Genomic DNA, 15,042 nt, shown 5'->3' with positions numbered 1-15,042 from the left:
GAAAGAAGAAAATGACAAGGATCATAGATAGTGGGGTTGTGTGGAATGCTGTATGTGTTGAGTGTTGGTTAAGATACACACATTCAGTCATATCATATACATTCATATTATATAATAAGCAAAACTGATTACAATTCAGTCATTTTTCCACATATAATTGGATTTATATGGGTCTAAAAACCTCTAGCTCTTAAAAGTACCAAAAAAAATGTGAGTAACAAATATTTAATATGAATTAGAAGTGTAAAACGTTCTTTTTTTAGAGAAAGGTGTAAAATGTTATTAATGTAATAGAAGGAAAATGCTGTGATAATCATGTAATTAAGCCAAAAATCATGAATTTAGATAAATTATGGGATAAATTTTACAAAAACATGAAATTATTGTTTTTATCTAGTTATTATTTGATATTTGTTAATTTATGATGAGTGTCCAATATTCAATTCACCTAAACTTTTAGTTATATATATAAAAAAAGACATTAAGTAATCATCTCAACTAACATCCACTAGCGTTTATAGTACTATTCTACTATGTTAACATGTGGCATTTTCAAAAAGAAATAAATCCAAATTCCTAGAATGAATGTTTTTTGTTTTTTTTTACAAAACAATGAATGCTATTTATTTACTTTAAAATGAATGTGTTTTTAGGGGACTTTAAAATTTAAAATAAATGTTAAAGACTAAAAATAGTAATTTTAGATTTGAAAGGATAAAAATCAAAGAATTTTTTTTAAGACCAAAATAAAAATTCACTCATTTCACGTGACAAAAAATAGTGATTTCAAATTTCAAAGATAAAAAATAAAGAATATCTTTTACAGAAGCCAAAATCAAAACTCATACATTTTATTGACACACAAATTTTATTTAAGTTTTTTCTTTAGATTTTAATCACATGTTTTTTTTACATTGAATATGTGGATTAATTAATATCATATTATTTTAATTTTATTGCCCATAATAATTATGTGTATCATTTTTTTAAAAATAAAACACACACATAAATTGATTTGGGTATCCCTTATACCCATATTAATATTTAGTTATTTATTTATTTTTCTAACAAAAAAATTGTCTTTTTTATAAGGTATTTTATAATTTTTGTGAAGCATTTAATTTTTTTCATTATTTGGTATTATTAAATACTCTAGGTGTATGTGTTTTTTTTATTGACAGTATTACATAATGCTGTTAGATTTTAATGTTTTGGTATCACACATAACAAGTTAATAGTCATAAAAAAGAATAAAATTGATAGATATTAGTAATATTTTTTTTAAAAAAACCCAATTAAACTAACTAATTTATTTAATTTTATTGATATGTGTAATCTTGTTAAAAGTATTTTTAATTAAAGACACCAGAGTATTATACAAGTCAATAACTTATACTCTTTCGTTTCTTTTTTTCCTACTTATAAGACAAAAATTTAAAATGATGATTTTTTATAAGACTAAATATATAATGTTTCTTAATTATTTTTATATTATAAATACATGTAATTTAAAGAAAAGAGAGAATGTATTAATAAATAAAAAAATTAAAAATATTAATTAATGGAATAATTTTTAAAAAATTATAAACTTAAGACAAATTTATCATCATCAATTAAATTTATTATTTTTCTTTATATTGATGAAGTAGGAAATTAAGTATTATAGCAACAAAGGAGTGCACTAGTAAATAACAATATATGATTTGATCCGTCTAAAAATCCTTTATTTATTAATTTATTTAACCTTTACATGTAGTGGATAATATCACATAATTTATAAAAAAAAAAAGCAAAATATATATATAAAAAAAAAGTCAATTGACTTGGCCGCAGACCAAAGCTGTACTAAGAGAGAAGAAGAAAGTAGAAACAGAAGTGAACAGTGAATAAACTGATGACAGTAAAAGTGAAAGGCTTCAAATCGCCATCTCTTCCTTTCTCACCAACCAATTAAAGAATCTCAAACGCAAAATCAAACATAAGCTTAATTCGCCAACTATGAAGTAACACATCGATGATAGGATTAAGTTTGTTAGCTATTCGTATACTGAATTCAAACAGTTTTAAAGAGAAAACTTATCCAACAATTTTTTTCTTCATCCAATCAATGTTAAAATTCAAATCCATTTCAATCCAATCAGAATAAATTTGAGTTGGGTTAGTTTTTGGCTTTTATTTCATTCTTTTTAAAACAAATAAACCTTAAAATACACAATATTATAAAAAAAAAAGTACTCATAACTAATTTAAAAGAGCATTTAATAATGACATTACTTTTAAAAGAAATCAAGACTAAATAAATATCCAATCCCAAAATAATAAACTTTAATCCAAATATAAATAGTTAGATGCAACTATAGATCAGCTGAGATATCATTAGAGAAAAAAAATTAATATAAAATAAAAATAAAAATTGAGAGCATAACAGAAAAAAATAGAAAAATAGAAAAAATAAAAGATATTAAGAGTATAATTAACTAAAATTTAAAAAAAAATAAAGAAAATTTTTCATTAAGAAAAATATTGGTACATAGGAAAATAAACTTTCAAGAAGTATTTATTGAGTTATTAACAATATAACTCAGGCTGGTTGGTTGAAAAATTATTCCTTAAATTATGGTTAATGTCATTATATTTGACCACTACTAAAACTAATAAAATCTCGGCATTTTTTAAATAAATTTTAAATTCATGACTAATTGAAATAAACTAATTTAACTATTTTGATTGATCTTGATGTTTTTTCATTCATTGGAAAAATAAAAACACAACTCACCCTAATCTATCATGCTCAAGAATAGTTTGACGGGGAGGGAGAAGGAGAATCCCAAATAACCAGAAAAGAATCATGCCGTGACCCTCATCTTGCAAGAAAGTTGGCAGCTCTATTACAATCCCCATCAACATAACTAGTAGAAATATTTTGATTTCTATGGTAGCTTGGAGAAGCAAATCTGCATAAGGATGGAACTCTGGACAGGAATCAGCCTTAATGATATCAAATAAAGTAAATCAAGTATTTGATATTATCTACACTGATAATAAAGAGAATATCTTATCTTGGTGCTCACATTTTTCAAATGATTTTATGCTCCATGAGTTTTTAAACTTCAAGTTCTGATGTTTTCTTTTTAACAACTGTGACATTACTTTTTAGTTAAGTTACTTTCTATTCTTACTCTTATTATTTATTTATTTGTAGATTTTAAATCTTTTTTTATTTTTTATTTTAGACTTAAATATATTTTTAGTGCGTATGTTTAGTAACATTTTTTTTTCATTTTCGTACTTATAATATTTTTTTCCTTTTAATCCTTATAAAATGTGCTGTTTTATTTTTCATTATTAAAATATTTTAGATAACAATTTTTTTTCATTGTCAAAGTATTTTTTAATATATTTAAACCTTTATTTTATTTAAAATATATAAAGAGACAAAGGGTGTCTCTCTTCTCTTGGTATAGAAATAAAGATAACATTAAATAATATTTTTTTTATAATACTTATTGTTGGATTTCATCAAGTTATAATCCAAATGATATTAGACTTAATTTCTTTAACCAAGATCTTAGATTCGAATTTTATAAATGAAAAAAAATATGATTGAAACGATTGACTCCTCAATCAATTTTTGACAATTATTAATAAACAAAGCTGATAAATATTTTGAACAAAAGTCATGGTAATAAAAAGACACTAATCGTTGGGTCAATGACTAACACAGTAACACGTTTCAAAAATATTTGCTGAATTTAGAAATTATGTAAATTATGATACTAAAATTCAAGAATAAATACTTCTTCAGTGCTGTAAAGACTATTCACCATAGAAGTGCATTCATCCAGTTGTGTTGGCTCCAACAGTAGAAGGCAGACTCCCATCTTAATTATTTCATAAGAAAAGAAAGAATTTAAGCAGAGGATCACAAAATTTGGTAAATTAGTTCTGTCAATGTGACCTAAAAAGTATAAAAGAATTATTATGTTTAACAAACATTCCATTGTGATCAAATAATGGCATAAAGTCCTCTCAAAAAAAAAAAATGGTATAAGATTGTCTTACTCTACTAAAATCAGTGTAAAATTCAATTACACTCTCAGCACATACAATATTTCCTCTGTTATAATTTTATGAGTTACATTAGTCAAATAAACATCCTCTCAAACCCTTCATTATTAATTATATTAAAAATCATAAAATCATGTAACACATTAAATAAGGAAAAATATGAAATTAGGTTAAATCATGTAACTCAATATTAGTTATATACAAGATTATTTGTTCTAGGCCCACTATCACCATTGTTAAAAAAAGTGTGGGTAGCACTCTGTTTCTGTTTCTGTTTCTCTTCCATTTTGTTTGAACACAGACGAGATTTTATTCCTTTATTATGTAAACTACAAATTGTATGACACCAATCGGACATGCAGGTCAGGGATCAACGGTGTGAACAAAGAACATACCCTTAAACTTATGCAATTTAGAACTGATAGAAACACGACAATTTTCAAATAAGTTCCAGTAGACATAATAAACTTTACATAAAAGCATCAAACCAGAGAATTTACAATTAAGCTGACTTCTTCACATTGGTCAATTTTAGGAAGTACTATTCAGATGGTTACCAGTCACGGATTATTTCAGAACACAAGCCCAAATGTGTTCTCTCCACTGTAAGTCATGTATAGAAATCCATCTTCATCCTTGTTTTCCTCATAAATTGCAGACATCATTGCCGCTGCATAAACAGAAAATCACAGCTCACTTCACAAAATTAGCCATAAGAACCATAATATTCCACATACACACCCACAAAATCCATATATATTACCAGTTGGTGGCAAAATATTCTTAACAAAAATGAAGATGGCCTTCTCGGGACTCAGCTTGATTCTCTTCCGCACCACATACACAAACTGGCCAACAGTCAAATCAGCAGGGACCAGATACCTACATTCATCCAAAAAAGAACAATAATACACACCATAAATAAAGAGGAAAGAAAAGAGATGAAACAAGATGGCATGTATTCACTCGAACATTCAAATGATTGTCAATGTTCTCCATGGAGTAAGAATTTGAAGCATTTATTACAGTTAACAAAGGCATATGAAAACATAGACCACATCAAACACACTCATACTCATGCAAGATCGATGCTCCAGCCAGGTTATTCATTCTTCTAAGTTTGGAACAACATTTTTTCACAGCCATTTTTTTTTCCTTCAATTTTGGAGGGGTGAGATGATATTAAGTGAGAGTCAGGAATCATCCAAACCTCTTACAGTTTACAATACGTATAAGACTTCAATATAGAAAGTATATATAGCTTCAATCCATACCCAAACAAAATAAGAGTGTATATATAGTGTATAAAATATACTTTACAAAATTTAAAGTAAAAGCAATCCGACATTCAAAAAGTACTAACACTAATACTCGGAGTAAATAAACTGTGCCAATATTAACAATTGCACTTTCCAAAGAACAGAAGAAACTAACTTTTTCTTATCAATTTCAGGAACATCACTCTTCTCTGCCCTTTCAACAATTACCTACATCGAAACATCAACCAAATTAATCAGCAAAAAAATGAGAATATAATGAATTAATGATATATGCAAACAGCAGAAAATAAGATCTTACTGGAATTCTTTCGGGATACTTCTCCCTTATCCGAGATGCTTCAGCCTGCCTCCTCTCTGGCATGAAATGTTTGCACAGATTAGAAAACAAAGGAGCATAACAAATGCAAGTTTTTACATCACTAATGATGTTTAGTTCATAGAGTTTTTTCTTCACCAAGACAAAAATAACAGATCGCCATGAGTTTAAAGATGAAATTAAAAAGGCATGGCTCACTAATAACAACCAGCCCAATTCATATGAAGTAAAGTAACATATCATCACATCATATCATGTGGAAACCAAAAGTAAAACACACATCCGAAGCCTGAATTAACAAATGCAAGGAAAGTGCATATTTAAGTAATATAGCATAGGCCATTTTTCACGCTATGCTAAATAAAAGAAAAAAGAAAAAAAAAAGCGGAAAATACAAAATTACTAATTCAGTAAAAAAAAAAGTTCAATTTTCCAGAGAGGACACATAATGAGACTCAAAAATAAAAATTTCACAGCCCCAATTAAACCACAAACATGAAAATTCAAATGCCCTCGAGTATTATCCGAGAATTACAAGCATCAACTTTAATTCCTAATTAAAAATTCACTATAGCATGCAGAAATGGTTAAAACAAAAATAAAGAGAAAAAAACGAACCAAGTGGGTGTTCCATCTTGAATGAGCTCTTAGCCATGACAATAATTCTGCAGCAGAGAACAAAGGTTAAAAGAAAAAAAGAAGGCAAATTACGAAATTAGGGTTTGCTACGAAGGTAGCGATCAATTGATGAACCAAAAAAGGAGAAACAGAAAAAGAATTGCAATGGAAAACGATATTGCGTACCAGAAGAGAGAAAAGAGAGAGAAATTGTGATTGAGATAAGAGAAGAGAATCGAGGAAGTTCCCTGTAAGCAAAGGAATTAGGAAAATCTATTATACTCATTTGTGTGTCAATGTCTCTGCTCAATATTCACAAAAAAAAAAAAAAAAAAAAACTCCTCTCAACGACACCGTTTCTTAACTCTCTTGTTGCACAATTAAGATATGATTAAGATTTAACAAAATAAAATACGTGAACAAATTTAAAATATTTTCCACACAACGATTTTGGTAGATTTTCAGTTTTTTCTTTCAAAATACAAATAAAATAGGGACCTCAATATGCGGCTGTCACAAATTTTGACACACATTAATGATAATCATCCTCTTATTAATATCAAACTAATCATATTTTAATCAATACCTTATACTTAAAATGAATAAGTAAAATAATGGTTTAATTCACTTAACTGGCCAAATTTGTAACCCAGTTATCGCAAGAAATCTAATTTCATAAACTAGATAGAACATAAATTTGGGGTTTTTTTTTTTCTGATAAGGATTGGGAGTGAATAGACAATTTAGTCCCTGAGATTGTACTCATTTTACATATTAGTCCATAATTTAATATTAAATTTAAAATAATCTTTATCTTTGCATAAGTGTTGCAAAATAGTCATTCCAGTTAAATTTTAAAGTAACGTCGTTAGTGAGGTCAATTTTAGTGTCACGTGGACTATCCAACGTGGCACTAAAGGATGACGTGACATGACACGTGGACACGCCTCCTAAAAGATGTCACGTCATTTGATGATAACAAAACGAGTAAATAGGCAATTTAGTCCTTGACTTTGTACCCCTGTTGCATATTAGTCCCTAACTTAATGAAAAATTCAAAATAGTCTCTATCTTTTGCATAAGTGTTGCAAAATAGTCCCTAACTTAAAAGATGTCAGAAATCATGCTTAAAGTGTCCATGCATTGCAAAGGTTGTGCCTAGCACGATTTCTGGCGGTATAGATTCCTCCTTGTATTTCTTGTCATCTTTTGATTCATCTGGTTTTTTCTCTTCTTTCTTTTCTTCTTCATTTGCTTTTTTCTCCTCCACTTTGTTTTCCTCTAGTTTTTTCTCTTCCTATTCAAAACACAAAAAAAAAAACAGAACGCAGAATGATACATTGATGGTAATTGAAGAAAAAAAAAGAGGAAAAGAGAATGGTTATGCAAACCTCGCCCATTGGTGTTGACGGCTACAGAGATAAGGTTGTTGTTGTGGATTTTTGTTCTTTTTATTTGTGCAAGTGTGTGTGGTTCTTTTTCGTATATCTGCCTCAATTGGTTCAGAACCATCAAATTTGAAGAAGCCACTCATTTTATCATCATCAAATGGCATGACACTAAAATTGACCTCACTAACAACATTACTTTAAAATTTAACGGAAGGTCTATTTTGTAATACTTATGCAAAAGATATGGACTATTTTGAATTTTTCATTAAATTAGGGACTAATATGCAACATGGGTACAAAGTCAGGGACTAAATTGTCTATTTATTCGTTTTGTTATCATCAAATGACGTGATATCTTTTAAGAGGCACATTCACGTGTCATGTCATGTCATCCTTTAATATCACGTTGAATAGTCCACGTGGCACTAAAATTGACCTCACTAACAGCGTTACTTTAAAATTTAACGAAAGGACTATTTTGCAACACTTATGCAAAGATAGAGATTATTTTAAATTTAATATTAAGTTAGAGACTAATATGCAAAATGAGTATAATCTCAGAGACTAAATTACCTATTCACTCGATTTTTGTTGCTTCCTTATCTAAAGTAGTTACAAATTTGATTTTCCAAATATTTTTAGTATCTTTAAATACTATTAAATTTAATTTGAGTTTTTAAAGTTTTTATTGCAAACAAATGCCCACTTAGACTATGTTTTGATTGGTAAACATAGACTAATAAGAGAGTAATTCGAAGCCAAAAATTGGCAAACAATTGGTAATTCCTTTTTTAGTTTTTTTTTTGAGAAATTCTTTTTTTAGTTTTTAACAATGTTTTGTTTATTTAATCATCAATGATGTATTTTTTTTAGGGACGGGTTGGAACACTATTTTTTATTTTTTTATTACTAAAAAATGAAATGAAACGTTTCTATTGATTTATTGTAACTTTGGAATCGAATTAGAAAATTCAAAAAGACCATACATTGATTTATTTTAGGTCAACCAGTACAGTTATTAACTTTGAGTTCTGAGCCCAAGGTTTGGCAAGAGTCTGGTAAAGAACCACAGTGTATCGAAGTCCATGTTTGTCTCAACGTGCCACGCGTACGAAGGTTGGATCAGACTCAGAATTATTAAAAAAAAAATATACTAACAATATATGACCAAACACATTATTTTTAGCTTTAACAAACTTTTTATTACAATTATTTATTTTTAAAATTATAACATTACGATAGAGACTCTCTATGATACTCATAATTTTTTTTGTTAATTAATAATATAATAAAATGTATTCAAAATTCTATGTTGTTAATATTTTTATTCTTGTACTGCTAATGCTGGACCCTAATCGAATCTCGGAAGCATTAAATTTACCATGCCATTGCAAGTGTAGCCAATTGGTGGATTTTTTTCCTTCATTTCATTTTTCGTATGGTCAGTCCTTCATAATTAAATTGACCATGAAAGTAAAATCTTACACCTCAAACCCTATGGCAGTACGCTTGTCCCCACCAATATATCTCAGCTCACACTATAATTTATTTTTTATTCAATAAAGTATAACTCGATTAATAATATATGTTAAATTTGTGAAAAAAATTGAATTTGTTCAATCCCTCATATAATACATCATTAGAAAGAGGTGATAAATTTTAAGTTTAATTTCATTTTTTATCCTTAATTTTTAATTTTTGATGAATTTTATGCTAAAAAATTATCAAAAATATAAGAATAAATTTTTTGAAAACTTTGGGTACAAAATTTGCTTAAAACAATAGAATAAAATACAATTATATTATAAGTAAAACGAGAAAAGATAAATTTCACAAATTTCTTTGCAAGTATGAAGTAAAATGTGTCAAGTTAATTTATTAGGGATAAAATTTGTTAAAAATTTTAAAAAAATTATGGTAAAAAAATGCAATTAAATCATCTAATTAAAAAAAAACACTTTTTGGAGTTGTGCTTGGAAACTTACAACTAAAGAATTAAGTAACTACTTCAGCAAAATTCCTTAAATGCGTATAACTTTTAAACAGTAAGATAATTTGTGTTGGAGTCTTAACAAATCTTTAAGATGCTTGGCAATGTCAAAAGGGGAAGGGTTTAATTACAAAAAAGATGCTCATTGCCTTGTCACTAGAGCTACTTTGTCATGGCAGATTTAAATTTGGTGAATTTTATTCCCCTCTGATTCACGTGCTTGCATTCTCATCAAGAGGTCGCAGCACTATTTAATGGTGTAGTGTAGTCATTCTCACATGCTTGTGTCTACCTGCTAACATTATGTATGTGTAGTATATATGGATCCAAAGTTTGAAGCGTATACTGTGTATTGTCCTTGTAGCTGCTGTTCAGTTACCATAATTATGCGAGAGGATAAGTGACTTTGCAGAGGGAAAGTCTTCCCCTCATTAGATCAATTTTACAATTCTAATTTTCCCACATATCTTACATTAATTAGTTGTATAATACTTTTTTATCTTTGAATTAGTAATGCAATATTTCTTATATGTATAGTAAATAATTTTAGATTCATATAAAATTTTACATGTGAAAGGAAATATAGAATTATATAATAGTTATTTAAGTAACTAATGTAATTTGATCATATATATATATATATATATATAATTTAGATCAACCTTAAAAAACATTTTATAAGAAAAGTATTTTGAAGTAATTAGTAATCATTATATAAAAACTATTTGATTTAAAAAATATCTTTGTTTTCATTCCAATCATTATTATGAAAATGTTATATTTTATTTTCTTATTTATAATAATTTATATAAGTAATTGTAAAAAGATATAAAATCTTATTTCATTGTTTTTATATAAAGTTTTAAAAATTAAAATAGGATTTTTATACCTTTACTTCATCCTTCATTTTTATTGTATAAGTAACAAGCAATTCACAGGCCAAGAGACAAAAATTGAACCATAAAATTGATCTAATAACCTAAAAGAGGAAAAGTCGAAATAACTTTCCCTCCACAAAGTCACTCAAATACTAAATCCTCTCCTCGTGATTATATGAAGACGCGTGTGAAATAAATGAAAGGAAGACCCACCAAAGGTAAAACTAGGTTACGTATATGTTACTAAGACCCCCTTTTCTTCCATGAATAAAATTTTCTTAACATCTATTTTAATATCTTGTATTTTCCCTTTCCTCTAAATTCTCTCTCTTGTTAAATTGATAATCTTTTTTTACATTTACTAAAAGTTATTGTTACTACACTTTTTTAACAAATGAATACTCCGTTCGTTCTAAATTGATTTTACATTGAAAAAAAAAACATATTTATTGATGTTCTCAGTTTTCAATGAGATATTAAAATATTTTTTCAATCTTATCATCTAATGACTAGAGTTATCTTAAAAGATTTAATAATATAATTATTGAAAGTAATAAAACGAATGACAATATTTTAGTAAAATTATCTACTGATAAATGTTATTTTCTTCAAATAGTTGCTTTTCTAGTGTGAAAAATTAAAGCTTAGCCATCAGATAATTTAGGACAAAGGGAGTAAATGGTTTGTGATTTTTTTTTTTTTTTACAAAATAAAAGGATATTAATGACTTGTAATAACCGAACCTAGCAATTCATATCCATTTTACTCTTACCCTCATTCTTAACAATCATTCATAGACAAAATCGAAAAGCTCAACGAGTTAAGTAGTGCGTTAGTTGTGATAAATTCTTTTATAATTGAGTTAAATTTTTATGAATAATAAAAAATTGGACCCAGTTACAATGGGGGTGGAGGAGGAGGGAAAAGTAGTGTTATTACTATCATTAAGCAACAAGGCTAAAATAATTATTATTTTGTATGTTCGGGGCCTAAACATTTAGGCTAACAAAAAATGACTTTTTGAAATAGATTAATAATAAATATATAATTTTAAAATAATATAAAAATTAAATAGTAATAATATTTAATATACTCTCCTGTAAGATTTTTAAAACATTTTCAGTAACTTAAAACATAAGTTTCCCTCAATTACATTGGCTTTTAAAAGGTCTTAGACTAAGTAATACTAAGATTTTCCTATTCTCGTTCTATTTATATTCTTAAGTAAACGTAAATATATTTACAAGTTATCATTAAACACCTAAATTAATTGATGTAAGATTGTTTCAGTTGAATTAATAATTTTGTATTTGAATATGTTAAAAATTCAGAAAAAACTTTATTATTATAATAGTTTTATCCGATTTAAATAAATTGTCTTTGATGAAAAATATTTGTGCTTTTAAAAATGTATATTAACAAGGTCGATTCTTTTCCACAAATCAATTGGTGCAAGCTATTTTAGTTTAATTATCTCAAGTAGTGAATAAAAAATATTTCTTTCCCGTAAGCTGACACATTTTACGTATAATCATTTGTAAGCAAAATCAACAATTGGACACCGTTCCCTCTAAAAAAAACTAAAACAATTGGACACCGTTACTTATTTTTGTTTGGGATAGTGCTATTACTAAAATTAAACAAACATTGGCTAAAATTTACTCCAAGATTCCTCATTGAAAAAACTAGCTTTCTATAAGCATCTGTGCTCTTTTTAGAATTTTCAAAAGGACCAAGGTGATTATGAAAAATATGTGTAACTCTCTGTCCTCTAACTACACAAGTGCGGCCATTTATGTATATACAATTATCATGTTTACACTTTTACATAATCTCATGTTTATTTGAAACATTCTTCTTTTGTTTTGATACTAGGACATGTTTACATTAGGTTATTTTAAAATAATGTTTTCTATTGTTAAAAAAAATATTAAAATGTTTTTCTATAATTAATTACTCATCAAATATAGAAATTACGAATTCTTCCACATCTATATAATTTTAGTATAATAATATATGGGCAATTATACATATACTTTTTATTTCTTTTTTTCTAATTACATAATATATATAACTTATTATCAAAACTGACTCAACACTCACTTAGGCCTACAAGAAAATTTTGAGAATTTTTTTTGCTTTGAATTTAATATATATAAAGAGGAAAGATCAAATTATACTAGTGTAATTTTAACAACTATTACATTGTTATATAACTTTAAATTGAATAATATTTTCTTAAAAATTATCATTAGATTGAAAATTTCTTTCACATAAATTACATATGCAAAAATTTTATATTAATCCAAAATCATTTTTTATCTTATTCGTATAGATTAAAATCGACATAATATAAACATTTCAAAATATTCTAAAATATGAATCATTTGATTATCTTATTTAATTTTGTTCAATTTTAACAAAATTTAACACAAACAATATATATATATATATATATATATATATATATATATATATATATATATATATATATATATATATATATATTCTCCGTGTCTTTTTCTTACATACAATATTAAAAAAAACATTTTTAAAAAATAGATAGAATTTGATTTTAAAAAATATGATTTTTTTTATATATAAAAAAGCTTAAACATAAAAGCACTTCATCCTTAGGCCCCCTACTTATTACTTTTAGACTTAATTATCCTTTTGGTCCTTAATTATAATTACAACAATTTTTTCTTTTAATTTTTTTTATTTTAGTCCTTATAATTATAATTTTTAACTGTAATTGTTTTAGTCACCACATCCAAAACATTTAAAACTGTTAAAAAGTTAAAATTTTCTATTTTTAGTTTTTGTAACAATGTTAGACAATTTTAGGCATCGATGATCAAAAGTTAAAAAATTATAACTATAAAGCCCTCAATGGAAAATTGTTGCAAATATAGGGCAAAAGGGTAATTAAAACTTACTTTTATATTGCCTTTTCATCAATCTCTTGCTCTCTAGGTTTACACTATTAGATTTAATATAAATGAGTCCATATATCATTTCTTCATATAAATACTGATTCTTGGATATCTTACGTAGAAAATGATCTTCCAGAAAGAGCATGTTACATTATTTGGTTAGGTCATAAATATTTCCCAATTTAAAACTAACATTACGTTACCAAAGGGAAACTTGGAACCAAAAAGACCATATTACTGCTTAGCCAGTTTTGGCACGCCTAGTTCACATGTCCACTTCTTAATCATCATTTTCCCCATATTTCTAGCAAAGAATCGGAGAGGCATGCATCTTAACCATGTGAGAAGAAAACCATGCATATATTAATACACAGATGATGCTGTTGCTGCATCATCATCATCAATTAAATTTTATATAGAGGGAATCACTGAACCTACGAAGTGCCTCATGAGAGGCTTGCATTGGTATGATGATGGCTATGAGTACACAACACCAACAACAAAGGGCCTAAACACACAAAAGCAAAGGTTGTTCTTTTTCACTGTTTGATTCATAAATGCTGATTGAACTGAACCAACATCCCCCTCTCCCTTCCACACACACCATAACCCCCATAAATGCACCACATTTAAAAGTCACAGTAGATTTGTCTCCTCTCTGAGCCTTTTCACGATTCCTGTACGTACCTCCTTAAATTGATATTCCAACCTTCCTCAGTGCCAAGGTGGTTGAGAATTTAATGCAACTCCTTCAATGCCACACCACCAATACCCATATTTCGTGGTCTCATGTTGGGCACTACCTTCTTTAAAACTCTTTGGAGACTTAGTAATATTCAGAGTACGTCTATCTTTTATTTCTCTCTCTCTCTCTCTCTCTCTGTGTTTTGTACATGAACATTGAACATGTCCAACCCTATATGGTGTTGTTAATTTCTTCTCCATTCATAGATCACTGTCAGTCCCTTCCTGGTTTTCTCTTCAACTCATTTAATTAAACCAAGGCTTATGTATATGAATGTTATGTTAGGTTATGGTATGTTACATTATTGTTGTTGTTATTAGTAGTACTCTCCCCTACCCACAAGTGAAAAACATATAGGGCCCCTTTTGAATTTTGTTATCAATTGTGGTTTGATTTTTTTTTGTTTTTATTTATTTATGTTGATGCTTTATTTGTGGTTGTTTTTGCAGTAGATGTATATAAAGAAGTTTAAAGGCAAGCTTGGTGGAAATGAGAGGTAGAGGGGACCGGTTCAACGGGATATTGGTCCGGTTCAATAAGAAAGCAATGCTCAAAATGTTATTGGGTCCTGTTTTTTCATTGAGCCGTGCCAATATCACGAAACACTTCTCTTCATACCCCTGAAATCTTCCCACCAAAGATGGTTCTTCTGTTTGCATTCTTGGCTCGCTTTTGATATGCAGGTGGTGTCCTCTTTAGCCCTTTCTCTTGTTTATGTTTTTACTGTTTGAAAAAGTGTATTTACTTTTAAAATAAACACTTGCGTAAGTATATGTAAGAGCATATAAAAATAGTTTATGTGATGTCTATAAGTTGTTTT

General features: G+C 27.5%; 1 protein-coding gene and 1 non-coding gene across 2 annotated transcripts; one reads left to right on the top strand and one right to left on the bottom strand.

Moving 5' to 3' along the window:
* Positions 1-4,353: 4,353 nt before the first annotated feature.
* On the bottom strand, positions 4,354-6,556 carry LOC100500165 (uncharacterized). The gene is made up of 6 exons (NM_001250876.3): positions 6,469-6,556; positions 6,283-6,329; positions 5,647-5,702; positions 5,503-5,555; positions 4,832-4,950; positions 4,354-4,738 (listed from the first exon to the last, which is right to left on the bottom strand). Exons 2-6 carry the CDS (start codon positions 6,317-6,319, stop codon positions 4,641-4,643), a joined length of 363 nt encoding a protein of 120 aa, NP_001237805.1. The 5' UTR covers positions 6,320-6,329; positions 6,469-6,556; the 3' UTR covers positions 4,354-4,640.
* An 8,134-nt stretch (positions 6,557-14,690) lies between these two features.
* On the top strand, positions 14,691-14,841 carry MIR171I (microRNA MIR171i). The gene has a single exon (NR_048818.1). It is a non-coding gene; the product is annotated as a microRNA MIR171i (primary transcript).
* The last annotated feature ends 201 nt before the right edge of the window (positions 14,842-15,042 follow it).

This window comes from Glycine max, chromosome 6 (assembly GCF_000004515.6).
Source record: "Glycine max cultivar Williams 82 chromosome 6, Glycine_max_v4.0, whole genome shotgun sequence".
NCBI classification, from domain to species: domain Eukaryota; kingdom Viridiplantae; phylum Streptophyta; class Magnoliopsida; order Fabales; family Fabaceae; genus Glycine; species Glycine max.
The sequence above is the reverse complement of the archived record's forward strand: the minus strand, read 5'-3'. Positions and strand labels throughout refer to the sequence as shown.

Bases quoted from the DNA above. Each gene is read 5' to 3' on its own strand.
- LOC100500165 (NM_001250876.3), bottom strand. From the start codon at position 6,319: ATGGCTAAGAGCTCATTCAAGATGGAACACCCACTTG. The intron at 5,703-6,282 runs GTTCGTTTTTTT...ATTTCATGCCAG, and splicing joins CAAGATGGAACACCCACTTG to AGAGGAGGCAGGCTGAAGCA. The intron at 4,739-4,831 runs GTAATATATATG...CTGTTTATGCAG, and splicing joins GAATATTTTGCCACCAACTG to CGGCAATGATGTCTGCAATT.